Source organism: Misgurnus anguillicaudatus, chromosome 4 (genome assembly GCF_027580225.2).
Source record: "Misgurnus anguillicaudatus chromosome 4, ASM2758022v2, whole genome shotgun sequence".
In the NCBI taxonomy this organism is placed as follows: domain Eukaryota; kingdom Metazoa; phylum Chordata; class Actinopteri; order Cypriniformes; family Cobitidae; genus Misgurnus; species Misgurnus anguillicaudatus.
Window position 1 is genome coordinate 33,120,359 of NC_073340.2, and position 26,660 is coordinate 33,147,018.

At 35.8% G+C, this 26,660-nt stretch overlaps 1 protein-coding gene across 1 annotated transcript in view; it reads left to right on the forward strand.

Annotated features, from left to right (window-relative positions):
• tcerg1l (transcription elongation regulator 1 like) overlaps positions 1 to 26,660 on the forward strand; it is a 120,433-nt gene that overhangs the window by 15,341 nt on the left and 78,432 nt on the right. The window contains exon 5 of the mRNA XM_055176072.2: positions 13,196 to 13,360. Within this exon, the coding sequence (XP_055032047.2) occupies positions 13,196 to 13,360 (165 nt within the window). The remainder of the gene's footprint in view (positions 1 to 13,195; positions 13,361 to 26,660) is intronic.

A 26,660-nucleotide genomic window follows, 5' to 3' on the forward strand; every position in this document is an offset into this window, starting at 1 on the left:
CACACCCAAAAAGGCAAATTTTTGCTCACACCTACAAAGTATAAATTTTAATATGCTATAAATAATCTATATGATATTTTGAGCTAAAACTTCACATATGTACTCTGGAGACACCAAAGATTTATTTTACATCTTGAAAAGTCTGAAATGTCCCCTTTTAAGTGTAGGGTTTGTATGTGACCCGTCTAATACTAAAATATTTTAAATTTTATGTTTAAGGGACTTATTAGCAGGTATTAGTAATATATGTTGATATGAACTGTTTCTGTGTTTTTATCTCAGATCGTACGATGTAAGTCATAACTGTGATAATAACTAAGGGCTCCTATTAGCATTTTAAGTGCTAGTTATAATAATTAAGAAAGATTTCACCATTTTATTTTATGTTGCCATGTACATTTTTCTTCCTGGGTCTAGTATGAATCAGCCACTTGAGTTGCTTCTCTTCTGAATTCAAAATTGTGATCAAAGGTGTCAGGTTTATTCGGAAAGATCGGCAAAGCTAATCTGTAGTTTATAAATCTGATAAACCTAGACTCTTTGAATATATGAAGGATGTGATAGGTACTCATGATTAACATCAGATAAGCAGAAACAGCATGTGAGCTTTAATTAAAATGTGTGGCACAGTGGGTAGCATTGTTGCCTCACGGCAAAGAAGGTGGGGGGTTTAAATAATGCACATTTACAATAAACAGCATTTCTTTTTAAAGCATATATTAATTTAATTTATAAATACTTTCAAAATGTGTATCTTAAAATATTTAAAGATAAGGACATAAAGTAACCTGCAGTTTTATGTTCCAAAGAGAGATGGGGATAGAGATGGGCAAATATTATAGACACAATTCGTACATATTTTAAGAGGTGGGATTTATATTTAATTAAAGGTATAGTGGAAGATTTTCTTTTTCCGAGTGGATCACGGTTTTAACATTCATTGAAGCTCGCGTTCTCACCGTGTTTTTTTTTTCAAAATATCTAAGAGTCGCAATAGAAAAAGTGTCTACGAATTGTATGACAAGAAGAGAAAGGCTTCTAAAGAAAGAAACAAGACCAGAGTGTTTTTGGGAGACTATTTCACATGCTGACGTGCACTAGGTAAAGTTTGTCATGCTAATTGGAGAAATCCATTTAAAATCACTGCTTGTAAAAGTTGATGTACGCTATGATTAGCGATGCTAGCCCTGGCACAAGTCACGAACCGCGCAGACACGGTAAACATGCCGACAGCAACTTGTAAACAGAGCGAAGGGAAGAACTAGGCTCCTGCATACTCTCTTTCTCTCTTTTGTGCATGCGTTTAATAGGCATTCCCTCTCTGAAGCAGGTAGAGTGTTGTGCATGTGCATTTTTTTTTTAAAAGTGAAGGGGCGGTGTTTTTCAAAAATTTGGGAAAATCTTCCGCTTTACCTTTAAATTAGATTTTCTTTCAAATTGCTTTTGCCCCTGACGGGAAGAGTTTGGATCTTTTTTTTAACAATCGCACATCGGGAAGGGTTTGGATCTTTTTTTAACAATCGCACATTTTTGTATAATTCACTTTCTACGAATTCATATAATTTAGCCAACTGGTAAAACATGTACACATACCAATGAGATCAGAATGGGATTGCAGCTTTAGCCAAGCTACATCAAAACTACATAAAAGTTCATGTTTTTGTTTTAATTTTTCATTATCCTGTTGCAAACTGATGTTAACATGTAGAAACTTTTTAATATCTTTACTTCCATAAAAACATTGGGTCTCACTCACTAAGCATGCGTACGCAAAAATTTGTGCGTGAGACGTGCGTATGGATGTTTTCAAGAACAAATCGTGATTCAACAAAAACGTTTGTGTCAAAATGTCTTCTAAATGTACGCAAAAATTCAAGAAAATTTAAAACCACTCGTACGCAATAATCACGTACGCTATAATCAAATACTAGGCTATAATTATAATGTGTATGATAATGTTGATATATATGATTATATTTTATATTATAATATTTTCTGTATTATATATTATAATACATGATCTATATTATTATTATATACATTATATTATATATTATTATTGCCTACTTATTTTTTCTACACATATAAAGTAAATGCCCATAATGACAAATCTTCACACTTTCCTTCCTCACTTTTTAAATCTCTATATCTCTAAGTCCAAACGTCAATCACTTGATCTCATGTGTGTTTTATTTTAGATACAGATGCGCGTCTCTGTCATATTAATAAATGTTATATTTGTTAATGCATCCAATACTTATTTGAAGTTACTCCGGTCGGTGGACAGCTCTGGCTACCTCCAGTGACAGCAAAACCTCCCAAATAAAAAATGCAAAGCAAAACCAAAAACTTTACCAATAATAAATATCATCATGGATTTCTTTTCGAGCTCGTTTGGTTCTATGACAAACTGCTCTAAATTTTTCGGTCAACTAGCGCTGCGCAAAACTCTTATATGGAGCTGGTTTGGGCGTGTTTTATGCAAATGACCAACCTTGTGCACGCGGACGCTCATGTAGAACACTCCAAATTCATTAATGTAAGAACAAGTATAAGAACAAACTCATGTGCATATGTGTTGTGAATTATGCAGAAAGTTTTTCGTGAGAAGTTCAAGTTTGTGTATAAATACAAAAAACGTACGCAATTATTAGTGACACATTGTGCCAACAAGCCAGAAAGTACAACATGCATCTGTGATATCATGAAAACAGAGCAAATCGATAACTAAAGCCAACAATTTCCTGAGATTCAGGCATACACAGCACAAAATCTGCTTCTGGCCATAAGTTTTCAGGTCCAACATGAACAGTGTGTTCTCTTCGTCCAAGGAAGGACATAGGAAAAATGTCCAACGGGAAATGGGAGTTGTAATAGTCCAGATGTTTCCACCTTCTGTGCAATTTTGTCCCTCATGATCATTAAACTTCATCTTAACAAGGGACGCATCCTTGTGTGAGCTACTTATCGATCCAAAAGACAACTTTTGCCTTGTCATGTCCAGATAAACCGATATTCTATGCGGTTTTATTTTGTCATGTGTTCGTCTTTTTGATTCACGTCATTGCAGGAATCAATAAGTGTTGGGCCGAGTTCAATCGCGTGCTGTCTCTGCGGGACATTCTAGCCTCTGTGTCGAGAAAAGGTTATAACACACAGAGAAAATTGATAAAACTGTCAAGAAGAAAACAATGGGGCTGTAGTAACTTAGGAACAGAGCTTGAAGTTCAGTATTAGATTTCATGTTATTAAATTTGTAGTCGATAGTAAATGAAAGAGAAATTAACACAGCTTTAAGCAACATGCACATTTAGCTAAAATACCCTAAATAAAAGATCAATTGTAACCATGTGTCAATTAGTTGCTGTGCTTTACCCAACAGGGTAAACAGACTGGTTGAGTTATTTTCCAACACTAGCATTCACAACCATACTGTCGGTCGTGATTTCTTTCTGAGGCCATGTTTACACCCCAAGGTTAGCAGTAAGGATGAAAATAACAAGAAACGTAGTTTGTGATGCTTAATACAAGTCTGTTTTATCCCAGCAAGCAATTTTGGGTTTAAAAGACGCCTAATAGCTTTTAAATTTTATAGATGTCTAGCCATAGCCCAAAAATAAATAAAATAAATAAATAAATGAAACCTTGTAATAACTCCTGACTTTGCATACAAGATGGAATCTCATACATCTCACAACTTATTTTGGCAAACTCACATTTAACCAAATTCAATTCAATGTGTTACCCAGTGCTGTACTATTTTGGGCCTATAGCTAACCTAGATGGTTATTGTTTGCTTGTCCTTCTTTCTCTAGATACTGAAATATACTGTAAGCTTACCAAAAGTGTATTTTAATAATGTTTTGTTTGCACCGCTGGTCAAATGCAAGAACAATTTCGAAACCATTAATAAAACAAAATGTCATGAAAGCAATTATTGTAAGGAGTTAAGGTCTCCTTCACTCTCCATTTAATCTCATTGCCGTCTGAGAACCAATTAAGATATCAAAACGTTCTTATTCATAAGTTGTTTTTCTTATGGGAACGCCAAAAAAATAATAATCGCAAATAAAAACACCGGAACCGATTTTGAATAAGAAACAGTTCTGGATTCCCATCCCTAATCAGCAGTACCTGTACGTCCAAACATCGGATAGAAGTGTTGTGTTGTTTTAGGCTGAACTAGTCCAAGTTTTATTTTAGCCCACTTATCGCTGTTCATTTATCATCTAATAGGTGGAAACACTTTGAGATGCTACCTGAGGGCTTTCTGGAGACCGTCTCATTCTGTTGAGTGCATTTTGAGTTTCTGTAGTGCAGTTTCTAGGCCAAAAGGCAAGCTACCATTCGTCTGCTTCACAGACCTAGCTGCTGCAAAATCAAATTTTTCATCTTCATGAATTTTAGCCCGGTATTATTGACAGGACCTAATGGGACGTGAAAAGTCACTGCGGTTGCCTTGTCAAGATTTACGCAGCTTCTGGAAAATTGAGTTTAAAAGTTGAGCAGGCGATTTAGACGTGAGCACTGAAGTGTTTGCTGGGAACGTGGTCTGCCTTGACTGGATTCCACTAAAGCTCCCGTGAGAACTTTAATGGGACCTTAAACACCTCCACATTGAAGATTTTTATGAATGCTTTGTCTGCCACATCAATTTATAACCAAGACAAAAAATATTAAATTACAATACATTATATAAAATATGAATTCTTATTTTGAGTCATAAATCATAACTGGCACTGGTCTGAGGGGGGCAATGCCCCCCTGACCCCCAAACTCCACCTATGTCTAAACTCTTCATGTATTTTTAAACCAATCCAACCATCCCTTGTAGCACATTTTGTAATAAGAAAGGCAGTAGACTTTTGTTCGAAATATTAATAAAATAAATGAAATTCTGGATTTTCTATATTTATTATACATACATTTTCTATATGTATTATACCATTTATTTGGTATAATACAATGTGTTGCTGTTGTTTATGGTTTAAAAAGCACATTATTTTTGCTCCTTTATGCCCTGCCCCCCTGAAACGCGTTGACTTTGTACAAAGATCATTGTTCGGAAAAGTGCAGTGGCTTCCGGTACCAGTAAGTTGTGATTGGCCTGAATACCTCTGACGTCAGCCTTAAATGTGATGCTCCTCACAATGTTTTCAAGATACACTCACAATGCAATACTGACAGGAGTTGCACTGCTTAAAAATTGCGTTTGAATCATGGTTTAGTCAGTAGTAAATTCTTTAAATATGAAAACACGTACAGGCTGTATGTCAGAAGCGGGAGGAATTATGATAATGACCGCCGTGTCCACTTCAACAGGCCGAGGAAGAAAACTTTTGCACACAATCCTTGTTTATTCTGGGATTTGAATTATTTTGGCAGTTGAATGTAGCGTTGTCATACTTGGTACGGCATCTTTACATGTAACCCTATTATGGCCAGTGTAACGATATAATCCACATTTGACCAAAATTGAGTTTAAATGGACATACGTGCATATTTTACTGTAAAGGTGGTCGATACGCGCTCTTCCGACCATTAATTAGAATGGCCAAGTCGTGTTTCATATTGACAGATGAATACGCTCAGATAACCTACTTCTTAGTTTATTAAATACGCTTAGTTTATTTAATATTAATTATGCATTTATTAAATGTCTCTTGCAAACTATGAAGGGACAATGAATCAATACACAGACATGGTAATGCTAGACAGATAATTTGTTTGCACAGACCTACCATAATTTTGTCACTCCTAGACGTACGTCTGGCGTCAGGTGGGAAACGTTTACCTCCATGAAGGAAAGTAATTCTGTCACCAGGCTATGTTTATTCGCTACCCAGTGCTGAGCTCCATGAAACTTCACGAGACCGGCGAGATGCTTCCACAGGGCAGGAGATACGCGACGTGATTGACAGCTTTGACACCTGATGGATATACGTAAAAATCAGATGACATTATTTCACAACTTTTCATTGGCCATTTAGATATGTGAAGCATACTGTATACGGAAATGAACCTGGAAATTCAATCTGTCGAAAAATCTCAAAATCGTCAAAATGGACATACATGGTTTTCATCGGACAGCGGCGATATCGTTAACATGTACTAATACACACTTACACACCAAAGGAAATGTAAAATGGGTAATCGGATAATATGTGCTCTTTAATACATTTAAAGCTTTTAAATGTGTTTAAACTGCTAACTTGATAAAAATTAACTTTGATTGAGATATCAGAACTTATTCATTGTGAGAACGACAACTATTTCTAATATGTAAGGAATAATTGATGACAGGCTGTTGAATTATTTGAAAATAATGCACACCAAAGGTGATAATGCAGCACACTGTGGGTGTGCATTATTTTCAAATAATTCAAAGGATCGAAGTCAATTATTCCTCTTATACCACGATTACCACAAACATTTTACAGGTCAGGTGTGCGTTTTCAGAAAAATAATCAAAACCCGTGGAATATTTCTCAACCAATCAGAATAAAGCATTCAAAAATATTTGATAAATTTAAATAAATCCATGTGAGACATTTTGTGTTGTAAGTAAATCTATAATGAAGTGATACATAATATCACCGTCTTTTCCCACAGGGCTAGTTTTCAGCTCAATCATTGAATACTTTTTGAAAGCCTCTGTTTAAAGCTGATTCTGTGAAACCACTTTTACAAACAAAGGCATTTAGCATTATAATCCAGCCTTTGTGTTAGAGGAGGAGCCCTGAAGAGAGATACCATAATTTAGCACAACAAGAACTTTCCAAGGAGAAGAAATTAAGTAGGAAGTTTATTAGCCAAATAAGTGCAAGGCGAGGGCAGTGGGCGTACGACAGAGAGAGGACATTGACACAGAGCCTCTTTGTGAATCAAAATGATGGCGGTGTAGTTTGAAGGACACATAAGTGGCCGAAAGTTTCATAAGTGCTCCGCACTTGCCATTTTAGCATCACAGCAGGATGGACAGTTTCTACATTTAGTCTAACCTTACCCTGAATCCTTTCTACACAATTACCCTAAAACACAACCCCCTGAGTGAGGAGGAGACCTACTGATACACACATACACACTTAAAGATCAACACACACATATAAAGAGAAGTGTTTTTTACCCTGATTAAACTCCCATAAAACACACTTTCACACTATTAGTATTTATTTTAGATGAGGTATCATTTATGATACTTTTGTCTCCATGGTCACTATATACACTTCTTTAAAACTATAGATGCGTCTCGTTTCAGTAGGCTGCATACATCATAAGGCTGTGTCATTTCAGAAAGGCAAGTAGGATACTCTGAATGCGACCTTCGAATGCGACCTTCTTTCAAGGGAATTCGGAGAATGCACTAGATGTATCCCAACCCACAATTCCTTGCACCGCCGCAAACAACCTAATTTCTCAACGTCATTCTTCACACAGACAGCTGTTAATAGCTTACTAGCATAAAAAAAACAACAACAAAAAATAGCTTACTTGCGAAGATGTGGTGTTTGATTGTAAAGTAGTTTAACACTGTTAATTATTTCCCTGTTAAATATTAATTCATGTAATGTTTTTTTACAGTGCACTCCCCATAATGTTTTTTTAACAGGAATTTACTGTAAATCACAGAAAAAAACAGGAAACAACCGGCAACAGTTACCATTATTTTCATGTTATTTTAACAGTTAATTCCATTTAAATAAATACATTTAAATAATTTATTTATTCAATTTATTTAAATAAGTACATTTAAATTACCTTACACACATAAATGTTTTTCTATATAAAGCATACAACTATTAAAAACTTTTTAGACCAGGGGTCTCCAACCTTTTTTTTTTTGAGCAAGGGCTACCACAATGGATAAAATCTGGAGGGCTACTTTTTTATATAATCTGCTCAAAACATTTTTTGTTTTACTTATTTTATTTTACTTGTTGATATGTTTTAAATTTTTTAATTTATTGTTTTAAATTTTAGCATAAACATAAGAAGCCAAGCTAATATAAAAAATATGTAATAAATAAATATTACAATTGAGACTTCTAATAGAATGTGCTTTGGCGGGCACCTCACAGACTCTGTGCGGGCAACCTGGTGCCCACGGGCACCATGTTGGAGACCACTGGTTTAGACTATTAATGAAGTAAAGCAAGTTTTAATTATTTACAATTTAACAATTTAAATTATGATACTGTAACATATGTCATTTTTATAGTAGGATCAACTGTAATAATAAAATAATATTGTAGTCTATATAATCTACAGTAGGTATAGTGATATTATGTAGCTAGTTATTGAAATTGAGTTAATTATATAATTATTGTTTCATTACCCTAACTCACATCAAATCTCTGGTAAAAACAGGTTTTCTTCTTAAAAGAATAGTCAATTTTCCTAAAAGAAAAATCCAGATAATTTACTCACCACCATGTCATCCAAAATGTTGATGTCTTTCTTTGTTCAGTCGAGAAGAAATTATGTTTTTTTTCTCTCATTTTAATGGACTTTAATGGACACCAACACTTAACTCAACACGTACCAGTTTTTTTTCAAAGGAGCCTCAAAGGACCATAAACAATCCCAAACGAGGCACAAGGGTCCCATCTAGCGAAACGACTGTCATTTTTGACAAGAAAAAAAAATGCACTTTTAAGCCACAACTTTTCGTCTAGGTCCAGTCCAGCGCGACCTAACGTAAATGCGTAGTGACGTAGGGAGGTCACGTGTTACATATATAAAACCACATTTGCGGACCATTGTAAACAATAAACTGACACAAAGACATTAATTAGTATCATTCCACATACAACAACGTCGGAACGGTCCTCTTTCAAAACACTTGTAAACACTGGGGCGGAGTTTCGCGTTCGTCCTCTGTGACCTCTTGACGTCATGACGTATTGCGTGAGGTCACGCTGACGCTTTCAGGACCGGAGGAATACGAGAAGTCGTAGCTCAAAAGTGCATATTTTTTATTTTTCTTGTCAAAAATGACAATCGTTTCGCTAGATATGACCCTTATGCCTCGTTTGGGATCGTTTGTAGTCCTTTGAAACTCCATTGAAAAAAACTGTTATGTGTTAAGTGTTGGTGTCCATTAAAGTCCATTAAAATTAGAAAAATCCTGCAATGTTTTCTTCAAAAAACATAATTTCTTCTCGACTGAACAAAGAAAGACATCAACATTTTGGATGACATGGTGGTGAGTAAATTATCTGTATTTTTCTTTTAAGAAAATGGACTATTCCTTTAATATCTTCTTAACAACTTTATTCTTCTTAATATCTCTCTCCAACAGATATATTTTGTATGTACGCCACAGCTCCTCAAAAATTGCACATATTAAACAACACATAAACACATATTATTTTTAAATCAGTCCAAATTTAGAAATAACTTTCCTTTATTTTACTAGTGTGACGCTGTAAACAAGTGATATAATGTGATGCTTCCTATTTCCTTTTCTGTCCATATGTCCTACAAAAGACGTCTTGTTTATATCTAGATAAAGGACCCTTCGTATACTCGTCAGCAGATGCAACCTCCACAGGACATGAAGGACGCAGCCTTCTGAAATGAGAAAAAACTTATATTAGAGGATAAAATGTTTGGTTGTAAAAACCATTTTGAAATAGAAGGCGTTGTATGAACGTTTGTATTTATATCACTATTTGTCTAAAAATGCTGTTTGAATTCCCAGTAGCTCAGTTGGTGGATCATTTTGTTAGCAATGCAAAGGTTGTGGATTTGATACCATACTGATAAAAATGAATAGCTTGAATGCTTTGGATAAAAGTCGCTTTGGATAAAAGTGTCTGCTAAATGCAAAAATGCACAAAGTAGATATAAAATATTTTTCAATAGTAGCAATGTGACCTTCATTTTTGAAATCACATTACATTTTTATTGTAAAAACAAACATCAAGTCAACAAAACATACAAGTGCCTGCATTTGAGAAAACCTCCATAGATGTACTATATTTGGGTATATGGCTGAGATGTCTCATTTAAAAACAAACAGTGGCTCAAGTAACTTGTGAAGGCATGAATTGTAAGGCCTTGTTTTGGACAGGTTTGGAGGACACTCTTAGGAGCACAGCAATAATTGCTTCCCTAGAGACTCGAGCAATGGCCTCTTTGTTGCAGACGTTGACTGCTGTTGTATTTATAGTGTTTCTCTCTGTTTGTCAAACCTGTCAACAAGCAACACCCGGCTATGAGAAAAACAAAGGATGTTATTTTTTTACATATCACAACCGTGTTTCTTTTGAGGACTTACCTCTGTTGAAGTCACATGACGCGCTTGCTCTCAGGAGAAGCCCTCGGCGGATGTATAATTCAAGGTTTCTATTTCATGTCATGTCCGCGGAGAGCGTCTCCTGATGAAAGATGCATTGTTTATGCGATCTACGCCCCTGTCACTTCATCTCCGGCGGCTAGGTGTTTAAGTGGATCTGTTAGACCAACATTTATCTTCACTATCAAGCTAAAGGTTGGTAAAGTGTAACCAATAGTCCCCTATACCCTTTGGTTTCCCCGTCAGATGATGAAGCGTGTCCCCCGACCCTCTGTTTTGTATTCGGTGCTGTGACAGTATCGGTAAGACACTGAGCTGGATCGGCTCCATATGATATATACCCAGGTGGCCTGATTTTTAGTGCAGTTTGTGTGCATACTAGCTGCTCTGGTTCTCTCTGATTCGCCCACTCAGTATCATTAGATAAGTATTTGAGCTGCTCAGCGTGTAGGAAACACCCCGTCTGTTCACTCCAAAGATCCCTTTAAGGTTTAGCTAAATAGCATTTCCTTCGCTCAGAGGCAGCGGGCTCTCAAAACAGTGGAGATAATATAAACATATGCGTGTTGGCTCACCCAGATCTCAATAGAGGTTAATAATGAGCGGTTTTGTTGACACAGGAAAGTTTAACGCATTCACATTTAACAGTTGAGTGATTCTCACGAAACCATTGAAACACCACGGCACTAATGATTTTAGCTTTAAAATGTGTAATATAGTAACATTAAAAAGCATCAGAATTAACACAATAATGTGTTCTACCTTGCACAATGTGTGATTTCAACATAAGAATTTATAATTGTAAATTTTATCCCATTTTCTGCTGAAATTCTCATTACCGCAATGTGTCCGGCTGTGTTTGAACATGCGTTATGTTGTAATTTAATCAAATTAACACAAAAATATTAAGAGAAAAAAAAATAAATGGATGTTTTGCTAGACTACTTTAGATGACAGAAAAAATATTTACTGAATATTCATGTATAATAATAATGAAGAAAAATTAGGAAAATGATGTGTACATGCCTGATGTTCTCATCCTCCGCAACACTTTTTGAGAACAGTTTAAGCACACATACAGAATTTTAATAAAGTTTGATTTTGAGTGACCAAGCACATGGACTAGTTACTTCAAGATGGCTACCAGGTAAGATCATTTTTTACAGTTAATTTGAAATATTGTCTTGTCAGAATGCTTACACGACATTTTGATTATCATTACCGCAAAAGATGCTTATTAAATGTTAATTTAATTAATAGAAGCATAATACTTTGATTTTAAATGCATGTGCAGAATCTCCAAATTATGTTCTTTCAGGTTTGTCATGTCATTTTGAAAATATGTCAGTGTTGATGTTTTCTGACTGTTGCGGTAATGAGATTTTTTAGGACTAATTTTTTAAATTATGTTAAATGATAAGTAAAAGTTTTTAAATTAATGTTCCCATTTACTCCAGACTTTGTTTTTCAATGTCTGGTGGGAAAAAAGTAAATTTAAGCAATTTTTACATTTTCATGCTTGACATTTTTAAAACCAAGTTTTCTTGAGAATCACCCAGTTATGCATTTTGATTTTATTCAAAGTAACATGTATGGATAGTGCACCCAAAAATTCTCTCATAATTTACTCATCCTTGTGTTGGTTAAAACTTGGTATCAATTTCTTTCCACACAGTCGACAGCACCCATTGACTTCCTTAGTATTTTTCCTACTATGGCAGTCAATGGGTGCTGTCAACTGCACTGTAAAAATCCCTTTAATGTTTTCTCCCATGTTTCCATTTAAAAACATCCTTAAATAGAGAATACCTTTTCAAGTAGGTCAGTTTGGGAACCACTGCCTTGCGTGTGAAGTGTGAATACAGGTGAGATTGTACTTATGTTAATTACTACATCTAATATATGAAAGAAATGTAGCAGATGTAGTTAAATCCCTACAAAACATTAGTACTCAACATGTTGGCATACATACAGTATAGTAGATATCGTGTGTCTGTTGTGCAGGTTTACAAACTAACAAAACAACATAGGAAAGGCAAAAGCCCATGAAAACATATTTGGCAGCCAATTTAAGCCAATAAGAAAGAATGCCTACGCTTGGAATCCGCTGGGAAGAATGCACATATGTTCAAATCTCTGGATGCATGAGATGGCATCATAAGAATTTGTTTTTAATCGCTTCTTGGGCATATTAGGATGCTAATTGTTTTCCATAAACATGTGATATAATTTTAGCATTTTATATGTCGATTATGTTGCAGTTTTCTTCCATAAACGAGAAGAAAATTGCCAGGAGAAAATGCTTGGTTTTTAAAACATCGGGGTGGTAATTTCATTCCTATCCAAATAATTATCTCTGGAGTTTATGTAGAGGAATAAAGGTTGTTTTGACCGCTGCTAGGTGCAGTAGGGCTGCTATTGAATTGGTTTGCTGGTAATGAGCATTTAGATATTTGGCACAAGGATGGACTGAAATTACAGTAACTATCGCCATGTACGGTACAGGTTTTGTAAATGACAACACCCTGTAATTGCCATCTGAATGCATGTGTTGTACCGCATTGTGTATATTTATGCAAAGTCTCTACATTCACATTTACAGATTTTGCATTGTTTATTATGTTGATATGGAGTATTGTAGCATGCGCTAATGTTTAACAATATCTCAACCACAAGGGTTTCAATTCTTTCCTTGTACTTTAGCAGTAACTTGCTTGCCATGAAGAGAATTCCTCAAAGAAATTATCAGGACCATTTTCTTGCCCACGTTTAAGTACAACCTTCAAAATAGACATTTATGAGCACATTTTGGCAGCAGTTAGAATTATGTTGAAGGTTTGACTCTGAAAGTACTGAGTCTTTGACAGTAATGTTTTCTCCGTCTCTCTAATCCAGGTTGTCCTGTGGCCATCAAACGAGGAAGGTCTAAAGGAATTACACTTGCAGCCATGATGGCGATGGATTCTGACTTGGCTCAGGGACCACGTGCGTCTTCTGCCCATCCCCTCCGCCTGCTCTCAATACCGATCAAACTTCCCTTCCTGACAGCACCTCACGCAGGTAAAATGCTTCATTACTGTCCTTGTGCTCAAAGAAAAACACGGATGGTTCATCAAAAGCCACCTACGTCCCAAAGGATTCAATTCTGCCTGTTTGTCTATCGTCACACTGGTTTTGATGAGAACTTAATTTGAGTACAATATCTCCCGGCCTGGGTTAGAACCAGCCTGTTTTCGTGGGGATTTTTTGTCTGACCCACTTGATGCGATTGTGTTTGGCTTTGTAATGAGGAACTGCTTTCTCTGAAAGCTTCTGATGTTGTAATTGGTGAATTGTAATTGCAGATTTCTTTGGTTATGCAAATGCCACAGTAAACCTGGCAGGGTGTACATTGCTTTCTTTCGCTTTCAATGCAAGCATGTTTTAAAAGAGAGGTTGTACAGGAAATAAACCAGCTAGCACAATTTTGTTTTTAATAGGTGAAACGGTTGATTTGATTTTACTTTACAGCCCAAATATGAAAGAAGTTTGAGACCCACCGTGGTTGACATAATATGCACTGCAGCTATATTTGGTGTTTAATCCTGTTCTGTGCACACAGAGTTGATTAATTTGCAGGGGTGACAACCGGATTCAACTACTGGATTATCTCCTGCAAAATGCAGGACATTTACAGAAATGCAATAGTTTAATAACAATTAGTTTGATGATATATGGATCATGTACTTTACAGGTCTATCTTCTGTATCTGTTGTTGGTACAAGCATTTACTTACTAGTGTTGCCAGATCTTGCATGAATAACCAGCAACCATAAACATGCCCATAATAAACACCTAAAATAAATCTAAGCTTTACTTTAAAATTAACTCTTTCGCCGCCAGCATTTTTAAAAAAGTTGCCAGCCAGCGCCAACGTTTTTCATGATTTTCACAAAAATGTAATGCCTTTCAGAAAATGTTCTTCTTTAAATATATAAACATACCAAATGAAAGAACAGACCCTCTGCTTTCAAAAAAAAAAAATGTTTCATCCTACCTTCAGTAGTTCTTTTGTAATCAGCGTTTGAATATGGGTAGGTTTCTGCAAAAACACCACATTTCGAGCAAAAAGCTGAGATAATTCCATTTTTGTGACGGACTTTTCATAGAGATCCCATTCAGAGCGATCTTTAAAACAGACACGGACATGCAGCTGCTTGCCATAGGGCAGGGGTCGGCAAGTAACTTTGGCCGCGGGCCAATATTTTTTTTAGCCAGTAGATGGCGGGCCAACTGTTGTTGGCACACTTACGTCTTATTTTGAATTAGCCTAGTATAGGCTATCTGATCTTTTGTCAAGAAACATTGTCTTTATTTCCTATTTAAAAGACGAAAGACGGCATTAAAAATTGTTAAAAACATGGTAATGGGTCTGTGTATCATTCGTTCAATCGTTTTTTTTTTCAAATTAAAAACAAAAATGAAAAAATTAACCACCACGGGTTTTCTGATTGTGTGCTCAGATAAAAAAATTAATTACTGGATAAGACATTTTTTTTTATTTAACTCCTTTATAGGCATAATATATCAATGAAATCATTTTAAACAGATCAAGTACTAGTGGTAATATTACAGGCATTTATGCTCTCATGAAATACTCTTACAGTCCGACTTTTGAACTATTCCTTTTTTATTAATATTTAACCGGGACACACACATACACACCTAAGGTTTAAGGAGGTCTCCGCTGGACTGTTTTTTGTCCAGCTCCGACAAGGTTCTATTCATACATTCATACACTTTGTGTTCACCCGCTTTATTTCCCGACCTGACGGGTCCGCAAAACTTAACGTCACGTTTCGTTTCCAGAATCTCACATTCAAATGTCTCTAACGAAAAGAGACAGATAATTTTAAATGTTATACAAAAATTGTGTTCGTGCCAATAAAAATATTATTTTAACATTGTATTCATTGTATTTATAATGAAATATAAATAATAAATTAAATAGGACAAAGCCTCTCACTCAAATTTCTCACCATCATAAACCGAGTTGGTTGCGGAGTTGCTGTTCAAATTGCTGAACATCCTCCTTTGCCAAATGTATTTTTAAAAGGAGGTAAAGATCAAAGAACTATGCGTTAGGAAAATTAATAATGGCTTTATTTTAATAGACATGTAAAACCATATTTTGGCGGATTACTTTCATTTTTTTAACGAATTTACCTGCCCATTTAGTCTTAATAATTAACGGTAAACGAACTTGACTTGCTGTTTTCGAAGGCAGGTCGAACCTTAGGTCGGGCTCGAGCCCCAAGTTCAAGTAGCAGAAAACAACAGTATTCCTTTCAAATCTACTTTAAAAGTGTATTAGTTAAAATATTATTGCAGTAAAAGAGTTTATTGTTATCATATTTTGTAGTGGTTTCTAAAAGCCAGCAATTACTTTTCAGTAATTTGCAATGTCACGGAGTTTAACGTCTTCACGCGTGATGAATTGACATGATTTACGAGGTAAATTTGCAAATGATTCATGAAGTTATACCTCTGCAATTATTTGATCGATTGTGTTTTAGAAGTATGCTCAAACTCTAATGACAGCTATGATCGCGGATGCGCTGGTAGAGAAAGAGAACGAGAAAAAGCGGCCCGTTAAGATAGCTATTATACGCATTTTTTTCAGGACATTCTTGCTATTTGTCAGTGTAGCAATAAATAATAATAATAATAATAATATACGCGAATAAATAATAATGAAAAAAGTTCAAAAGTCGGACTGTAAGCGAATGAGACTTACAGGAAAGCATGGTTGCTATTCAAACCCTTATTAAAACCCTTATTAAAATGTAATCTGTTAGTACCTGATCTGTTTAGATTTATTTCGTTGGTATATGTCTGCTGGGGTGTTCAATTAAAATTTGTCCGAACCCGTTTTCATTCATTTTTTTATTTTTGATCTGAGCGCACATTCAGAAAACGAGTCGTGTGTTTTTATTTAAGGATATAAATAATAGAAAAACAAGTCGTTTTTCTTTATTTTCTTTTTGGTTTTGATTTGAAAAAACGAATGAAGGAATGATACACGGGGACATTTTTGTAAACTTTTATTGTAAAATAAAAAAGTCTGATTAAAAAAAAATTAAAAAACGGACTTCAAATTAATCCTGCGGGCCAGAAAATATTGCTGGCGGGCCACTTTTGGCCCGCGGGCCGCCAGTTGCCGACCCCTGCCATAGGGCAATACTTCCGGGTTTAAAAAGTTGCGGAAGGGCGCCACCTGGTGGATAATAGCGGTATTGCGGAAAGACGGAAATACTCGTCATTGGCAGGGAAGCTTTTTCTCTTGATTGACGAGATATCTCGTCAATGGCGGCGAAAGAGTTAAAAGACCAAAGTACCGTGACGCTCACCTTCCCACTCGAAAAATGTAATGGCTTTCAGTGGTGGCAAAACTTCTTTTTCGTGGGCACACGATGCGAAGCTCGTCACAACATGTATTTAGCCCGTAATGCGTAAGGCTCGTCATGTCCAATGCTCATCCGAGGGGCGCAAATTCAAAATAAGTGTTTGGAGTGTCGTGTGTTACTTCTGTTTTCAAAATATGTGTTTGTTGCGTCATGTGAACCACGTGCATCACGTGTTTTGTCAAAATAAGTGCCTTCTGCACACGCGTCAGAACTGTTTATGATAAAAAAGACGCTTGCGTTTGCCAGATACTCTCATAATCTCATGTGTAATCAGAGTTTACTGTTAAGGAAGTGTCTTGCATGTATTTTGTGAACGTGAGCGTCTTTTTATCATAAACGGTTTTGACGTGTGTGCAGCAGGCACTTATTTTGACAAAACACGTGATGCACATTGTTCACATGATGCAACAAACACATATTTTGAAAACACAAGCAACACACATGACACTCCAAATACATATTTTGAATTTGCGCCCCTCGGATGAGCAGTCACAAGCAGCCACTGAGGGGTACGCAAACCCCTGGTGGTTTGTGGGAGAATTGCAGGGGGTTCGTGAGTTGATAAAATACATGTTTTTGAAGTTAAACATGCAAATGTGCCATTAAATTATTGAAATATTTACTTAAAATCTCAGGGGGTACTTTAAGTAAATAACTTAGGTCAAAGGTGTTCAGCTGACACAACAGTTTGAAAACCCCTGATTTAGAGGATTAACTCTCGAATTTAAATAAGGTGTCAATCCTGAATCTCTGCAGTGTTTATGTGGGCCATTGCTCATTGCAGCATTTACATATTGTGTGGATGAAGAAATATTGCCAATCGTAAATAAATAAATATTACTGACTGGAGAAAAAATATTCTTATGGTGTGTTGAAATGTTTTGTTTGCACATACAAAACATGTTAATTTAATAGGCAAACTGCTTTATAAATATTGCCGTTTCATGTGCATTTGTTTGCCTAGTAAAAATATTGACACTAATACCTAAAGAGTCTTATATAATGTATTTAGTTTGACTGTACAGTTTTAATAAATTAGCTGTGTCTGGTACTTGTGTAACAGTCCAAAAAGAAAGTTACTTTGCACAGCGTACAGTTCTTTAAAGCAGACACATGAGGAAATTCGAGACCGTTATGGTTGATGGTTTGGACTTCCCCAAGCAATTACAAGCAGTGTTGGTGTATTGAGTACCTGTTTGTTTCTGCACTTTCTGTTGCTCTCGGCCTGATGCTCACGTTTCTCTTAATGGTGTAAGAGTTTTACTTTGCTATATCAAGGGTCAGTGCATTATGACTGAGTTTAAAATATGGTCATTCATTTGGGAAAGCGAATAAAACATCCTTTTATTTCCCTTCTTCCTCTGTCTTTTTCTGTCTCATGCATATTGATTAACCATTTCCTTCCTTTGGTGCCCGGTGAACATTTGAAGTCAGGCAGGTTGATCGCCCGAGGTAAAGAACAGGCTATGTGTACGTGTGAGTTTGTGTGCAAATCTATATACTTTATCAGAAAATGTAAGTTTTGACTGCCGGTCGTGTATGTGGTATGTAGGCGTGAGGGATGAATTCCCTCCTGTGAATCAATAGAGATGCTGCTGTGGTTGTCAAACATATAGCTGGCAGGATCCCTGGATTTATTTTCTTTTAGGCAGACTTCAAAAAACAACATTAAAGCCAGCGGGCCGGCAAATCATAAAGGGGTTTTAATTTAGCTGAAACGATGTATGTGCATTTGCCTGATGGAAACTGGATCTCTCATCATCTCGGGAACACAAAGAATCAGCTCGCTGTGTTTGATGCATGTTATTTATTTAGATTGTAATCTTATTGTAGAAGCGGGGAACAACTGTTTTGTGTTGCGGTGTTCTGTAAGGGAAGAGTACAGAAGAGTTTTCAATTATTCAATATTAAAAGGTTTGTGGCTTTTATTTCTATATTATTTATGTACTTTATTGAAAGATAATTTACAGTTTTTATTTGTTTTTCCTGCTCCTGTCCGTTTAAAATAGTGAAAGTACGGCAGATGGAAAGATTAGAAACTACGTTCTTATGGTAATTGTTGGACCTTCAAGTTGCCATAGCAGCTCTGATAAATATACAAGTCTTTCCAGCAGTTGTACGAAATATTCACAGCTAGTATTACTGATCAGAGAAGACGCATTAATTACCTCCATCAAATTGTTGACGCGCCAATTCGTCGGAAGCAAACCAGACGGCTTTGAACGAGACCTGGGAGAACAAGGAATAAGGTTGTACGCAGTTGCGTGGACTTGGTGTTGCTGTGTGTCATCTAGCCATCTGGAGTGCATACTACATCGAAAATCACACACTTTTGCGTCACCATATGCACGCAGATTTTCCCCTCAAAACGCTCGTATAAACGCAGAAAAGTAATAACGCCATGCCCCTTTTGCGTTTTCTTTTCAGATCGTTTCCATGTAAATGTAGCCTTAGTTAACTACATTATAGTTGACATGTTTGTATATATATTGTATTTAGCATTTGTAAAACTTTACAATAAAGTTGCATTGAATGAAATCAGTTAACACATTAGCTACATTAACTAACAATGAGCAATATAGTTTTACAGCATTTACTAATTTTTGTTAATATTTGTTAATACTATTAACAAAAATATACGTATATATATTATTGTTAGAATTAACCCGGGGGGGGGGTCCCGTACCTCCTATAAGGATTAAGGAACCCCCTACTATATAAAGCACAAAAATATAAATAAGGGTGTCCCCTGGTTTTGATTCAAATTAAAATACCACGTGAATAAAAAAAATTATGCTGCGCTGCCACAAAGTGATATATTATTTGTCCAAATTTTGCAATAATCTAATAAAAAATGTATAACTCTCAAGTGCCCCTCATGCTAATTTCTCAAGGAATTGACAGATTTTTCGATTTAGATTCAGGATTAGGAGCTTTTACAAAAATTCCCAAACTATTATTTCACACTAATTTGATGGTTAAAAATGTTTAGGGTTTGAATTTATTAGTCGGATTAGTCGATTTTCTTAAAATAAAAATCCAGATAATTTACTCACCACCATGTCATCCAAAATGTTGATGTCTTTGTTCAGTGGAGAAGAAATTATGTTTTTTGAGGAAAACATTCCAGGATTGTTCTTATTTTAATGGACTTTAATGGACCCCAACACTTAACAGTTTTAATGCAGTTTAAAGTTGCAGTTTCAAAGGACTCTAAACGATTTAAAAAGAGGCATAAGTGTCTTATCTAGCGAAACGAGAAAAATAAGCACTTTTAAACCATAACTTCTCTTCTTCCTCCGGCTGTGTGGCGAGCCAATGCGACCTCACGTAATTGCGTAGTGACGTGGAAAGGTCACGTGTTACATTTATGAAACGCACATTTGCGGACCATTTTAAACAATAAACTGACACAAAGACATTAATTAGTATCATTCCACATACAACAACGTCAGAACGGTCCTCTTTCAACACACTTGTAAACACTGGGGCGTACTTTTGATACGTCATCAGGTCACTTGACGTAATGACATATTACGTGAGGTTGCACTGGCACGTCATAGGACTAAAGGAAGGCGAGATGTTGTGGTTTAAAAGTGCATATTTTTTATTTTTTATGCCAAAAATGACAATTGTTTCGCTAGATAAAACCCTTATGCCTCGTTTGAGATCATTTAGAGTCCTTTGAAACTGCAATTTTAAACTGCATTAAAACTGTGAAGTATTGGGGTCTATTAAAGTTCAATAAAATGAGAAAAATCCTGGAATGTTTTCCTCAAAAAACATAATTTCTTCTCGACTGAACAAAGAAAGACATCAATATTTTGGATGACATAGTGGTGAGTAAATTATCTGGATTTTTTTTTTTATGGACTAATCCTTTAAGGGTTTTGCGGGTTTCTTTCATTAAAACGTTAATGTAGGTCCAGGATCACATTTTACTTCTTTGTGAAATTACGATAACCCTATAATGACTGGGGGGAGGCTTAGCTAGGGGACCCCCATAATCTTTGACAATTCGAACACTGATTATTCGTATACAACAGGTCAGTAATATTTTGACAATAATACAGTATATTTTTTACATTTTGCCTCTTTACTAAAACAGCCTTCAAGCTAAGTGCATGGCTATGAAGCATTCAAATGTTGCCTACATAGGCAGCTCACTAGATTTTTAAAACCGAGCCAATTAAAAGTCAGTCAGGATTGTTTTCATTTTTCAGGAGCAGATGTTTACATTATATTAGTGTCATGGTATCTAAGCTCTCTCTGGCTTTGGGTTTATCATGCTCTCTGTGAGGTGCCAACACTGTGGGAAGCCCCTTTAATGTCAATAGTGGAGGCTCTGAGCTCCCTTCAAACGCCTGAATTATGTGCTACATGTGTGTTGAGAGATTAGCTTTTAAAGGAATGCCCTGAATGTGTTTGGAAGATGACATTGTTGAAAAACTGGTTTCTTCCTGCAAATAAATGATAAAGAAATACTATTGTACTTAGCCACCATATGGTAAATATATCTGACATTCAGCAGCACACTTGGCTGCATTTGTGTGTTTGTGTATGTTTGTGTGTGTAGTGACATTTCAAAACAGCATGTGTTTTGTAATGCTGAAGTTGATAATTTAATTGTAACGAATCACAAAACAACACAAACAGCGTCAAAGAAATCCAAAAGTAGGCTATAATAATGTCCCTAATGTATTTTTGTTTTAATCCGTGAATTATCAAACATTAACATTGTGAAAGAGAGGCATATTTTGATTTCCAATATTTTGCTATTTGAAGAATGTGTGTAAATAGAAATGTACGCTGAATTGTGTCTTTAAAATGAGCAAATGCTGAAATTTTGTGTAGTTATGATATCTTAATCTATACAATAACAACTGCACTGTGAAGAAAAAATGCAGCATGACGTTAAAACAACTTGGTTTTGCGAGTCAATTCAACCTAGTATTTTAAGTTTCGACTTAAAAAAGTTGACATTACTTATAAAAACAATTTGAAATTGTTAAACTTAATTTGTTACGTTAAAGTTACATAAAATATATGTTGATTTGACACAAATGCTGCATTTGTTTACAGTTTGCATTAAGGGTAATGTTTAGCTAGCCTTACAGAATAATGTTGTGTTTAATGAAGGTTTAATTAACTCTTTTCCCGCCAGACTGGTTGCCTGCTACCATTTTTTTGTAATTTTCACAAAATGCCTTAAAATGTTCTTCTACAAATATATAAACAAACAAATATACCAAGTGAAAGAACAAACCCTCTGCTTTCAAACAAACAATAACCAAACAAACAAACAAAATGGGAAAAAAATGTTTCATCCTATCTATATTTTTTCTCTGCTTATAAACTAAAATTTTTTTTTATTTTTCTTCAAAAATATTTATTTGAGGAAAAAGCTGAAATAATTGCATTTTTGTGAAGGAATTTTGTTAGAGATCAGATTCAGAATGATTATCAAAACATACACGGAGTGCAAAATTAATTAACATTAAAGTTTTTTTTATAAATTGGGTAAGTGCCATCTAGTGGATAATCCCGGTATTACAGATAACCATAAAAACTCATCAAGAACACATTTTTTCCCTCTTAATTGACAAGAGATGTTTTCTCTTAATTGACGATATAACTCGTCAATGGCGGGGAGAGAGTTAAAAAAGTGTTACATTTTTGGTACTGCCTATATGTGACTCTGCTTGTAAAAACCCTTTTAAAGTAATTTTGTTAGATATTTTGTTTTCTACGTAAATTATCCTACATAATGTAAAGAACATTTTGTGAAATATTAAAGCAATGCTTATTGGTTAACCTCATCAGTTGCATAAAGCAGAGTCCATAAGATTAAGTGTTCTGCTTTACAATTCCAAACTAAACTTAAAAATCTGGAGGTGATATTTAATGCCAATTTAACATTTGACCATCATGTCCGTAACGCAGTCAGAAACGTTGTTATATTTGGTCCCATGTTGACTTTCTCTGTGGGTGAAAAGTTAATCAAGACTTTAGTTTTTTTCACGTATTGATTACTGTAGTGCTTTGCTGGCTGGAGTCTCTAAAGCTTTCCTAAGTAAATTACAGTTAGTACAAAATTCAGCTGCTAGAATTCTGACTAGGACCAGTACAAGGGAGCACATCACACCTATCCTGGAAAAATTGCACTGGCTTCCTGTTCGTTTTCGTATTGATTATTAAAATTCTCATGCTCACTTATAAGGCCTTGAATAATTTGGCCCCTTAAATAATTTGGTTAACAGCTCACAATATTTGTGTGAATTCTTTGCCTTCTGAGATAAGTAATGCAGAATCCCTTAGTCTATTTAATTCGTACCTTAAAGGGGACATGTCACAAAGCCTTTTTAGGATGAAAAATAAATCTTTGGTGTCCCCAGAGTACATCTGTGAAGTTTTAGCTCAAAATACCATATAGATAATTTATTTTTAAAATTGCCACTTGTGGATGTGAGCAAAAATGTGCCATTTTTGGGTGTGTCTTTTATATGCAAATGAGCTGATCTCTGCACTAAATGGCAGTGCCGTGGTTGGAAAGTGCAGATTAAGGGGCGGTATTATTCCCTTCTGACATCAAAAGTGGAGCCAAATTTCAATTACCTATTTTTTCACATGCTTGCAGAAAATGGTTTACCAAAACTAAGTTACTGTGTTGATCTTTTTCACATTTTCTAGGTTAATGCAAGCACTGGGGACCCAATTATAGCACTTAAACATGGAAAAAGTCAGATTTTCATGATATGTCCCCTTTAATGCTTACTTTTTTAGGGTAGCTTTTATGTGATTCATGTGATTACTTTGTTATTTATTGGCTTTTTATTGTATTGGTCGTTTTTTTTACTGCTTGCAATGTTATGTGCATCTTTAAATTTCATATTTTTATGTAAAGCGCTTTGAGATGCTTAAAGGCGCTATACTAAATAAAGTTTATTATTATTTAACTAGACTTGATATAGTCTAAGTAACACACTTAGCCAAAATAAACATGTAACTTGCAAGATGTATTATATTCCATCATGTAAGCAAAGTTCACAGTGATTACAAAGTGTTTGGTTTCATTTATTTAATTTAAATATGGGCTTTGATTAGACGTCCATTGTTTTAGCCTAGACGTCTAGGCTGTGTTTGGCATCTTCTTTAAAACTTAAAATACTTATATAATTTTTGTCTCAATTCTGGTTTATTTTTTATTGCAAAGCTATTATAAAACAATGCTAAATACTCATTCATAAAGTGATACTTTACATTGTATGATCATACTGTCTCTCTCTGTACTGAACACAGATGACTGACATCATGTAAAAAAGATGATCAGAGTTGCGTTGCACATTAAAGTGTTTATACATGTTTGTGTCAGATAGTGGTGTCTATTTATGTCGAAATGTTGTGCGTGGAGACAAACTAGTGTGATTTCAGTACATGTCGCTGCCAGCTTCTCAAAGCTCATGGTGTCTTAATGTCTCATTGATGTAGGAGGCGAGGTTTTCTGGCTCACACTTAAACGTGTTTCCTTCCATTTGCCACAAAAAAAATGACATGCTTGGTACTCATGTAAGTGTGAATATTATACTCCCCGAGTGTAGGTGACTTGTTTTACAGTGGCCTAAATGTGTGCACTGAATTTACAAAAACAAAATAAATATAGAAAAATTAAACCTGACAGCTGTTAGATTGTGACATTTTACAGCAACATTAAATAAGCATTAAAGGGGACATATCATGAAAATCTCACTTTTTCATGTTTAAGTGCTATAATTGGGTCCCCAGTGCTTGTATCAAACTAGAAAATGTGAAAATAAACAACCCATAACTTAGCATGTGAGAAAATAGGTGAAATTTGGCTCCCCTTGTGATGTCAGAAGGGGATAATACCGCCCCTTAACCTGCACTGTCCAACCACGGCACTGCCATTTAGTGCAGAAATCAGCTCATTTGCATTTAAAAAGACACATCCAAAAAACCCTACAAAGTGGCAATTTTAGCATCCTATTATAAATGATCTATATGAGATAAAACATTCTTGTGAAATATCCCCTTGAAATACTTTTATAATAAATGCTAGAGTCTACGTGCATACAATTGTGAGTCTGTCATTATGGAAATGCCACCCATGTAGTGCGCATGACCTACAAGATCTGACCCACCAGAGGCCAAGTGTCCAAATTTAACCAAGCTGGGCTGCCAAATGAGGAGGAAAGTTATGAAAATGACATCATGTTAGATAAGAGCAGTATTAGTGGGTCCTGATGTGCAGTGCAAACTCTTCCTTGCTTGGAAATAAAGATAACACTTTAGGGATTAACTTGGAATTCGTGAAACGCTGATAAACACCTTCGCTGATAATTCACAAATCCTCGCTATGAAAGACAGATATATAGGAGAGACATTTCTCCTGAGAAATCCTGATAATGTTACTAATCAGAAACTTATAGAAAAGAGTGAAGAAGTTAAATTGTGCCAGGGACAAGGTTTGGCTGGTTGGTATGGTCAGGTTAGGCCCTGCTGATAGATGCCATTAATGCAATTAACCATTTTTACTATTGATGGCAATGTATTTTAATGAAATAACTATTTGCAAAAAGCATAATGTATATAAAGCAGTAAAGTACAGTATGGTGTATTATTTGTTGGTAGCTAAAAGCTTTCCTGACTATTTCTTAATCACATTGTGTTTACAATTTAAGAAATAAATAGCTGAGCATTTAATTCTGATACATTTAATACAGCATGTATTGGTTTGTATTCTAGGGGGCAGGACACACCAAAGCTTTTAAACGCAGCTGAAAACGCCTCGAGGACGGCGAACGCCAGCTGTCTTTTTCAGCTGAGCGCCAGCTTTCTTCAGCTGAGCACATTGGTAGCCGTGATACTTAAGCTGTGAGCCGGTTGGTTGTTGTGATACTTGTCCCGCCCCTCCTTCACTGTGATTGGATGGCCGTCTGAGAACTGACATTGACGAGCGGAGATTTTCACCCAAATTTGAATCTCTTTTTACTCTTGGCGCTCAACGCTGAGCAGCGGGCTTTTATGAAAAACGTTGCGCTTCCATTGGAAACAATTGAAAACATGCGCTGGCCGTGTGCACGCCCCCTAAGCTTTTTGAATCAATGTGGATGTTTTAAAGCTTCAGATTGGACAGTGAATAGGTGCAGATCATGGATAACATGTACTTGAAGGTCCATCTGTGTTATGGAGAGAGAGAGAGAGAGAGAGAGAAAGAAAGAAATGGTGATTGGGAGAGTTCTCCTCACACCTTTCAATAATTTTACAGGTTGGACGAACAGAGATGATCATTTGGGGAGTCATTTACCGTGGGTTCACACCATCCGTATTTGAGGCATCAAAAACGCGTCTACTGCATCTAGTTTGCCGCTTGAACATTTTGAGTTTACTCGCTTCATTCGCGCTTAAAATTCATCAGTCATCGGGACATTCACGTGGAAATTCGCGTCATGGGAGGGCCTTCCATAGGTTTCTGCGATTCTGTAATCTCTGCTTCCTGTAATCATGTTACTACTAGAGCAAGCTTCTGATTGGTTAATGTGGTGCATTTTTACACCAAACTTCAAAATTTTCAACTTGCACGTTTGTCGCGGCAACGCTCAATTTTGCGCAATTTGTGCGAATGAGGCGGAATTGCGTCTACAGCGCCGCGCTAAATGCCTCATTCGCCCCGCGAGACCTCCAGACACGCGTCAACCCGTCTTCACATTGACTTAACGTTGAAATCACTCGCGCTTGATGCCTCCACTGCGGCTGGTGTGAATGCAGCATTAGTACCCATTTTCTGACAGTGTAGTAACCATCTATTTTATTTTATATTTATTAAAACCCTGGCTAATTTTCATTAGGGGTTGACTACATTGCAATAATAGGAATGACCCATTTTTGCTATCGAA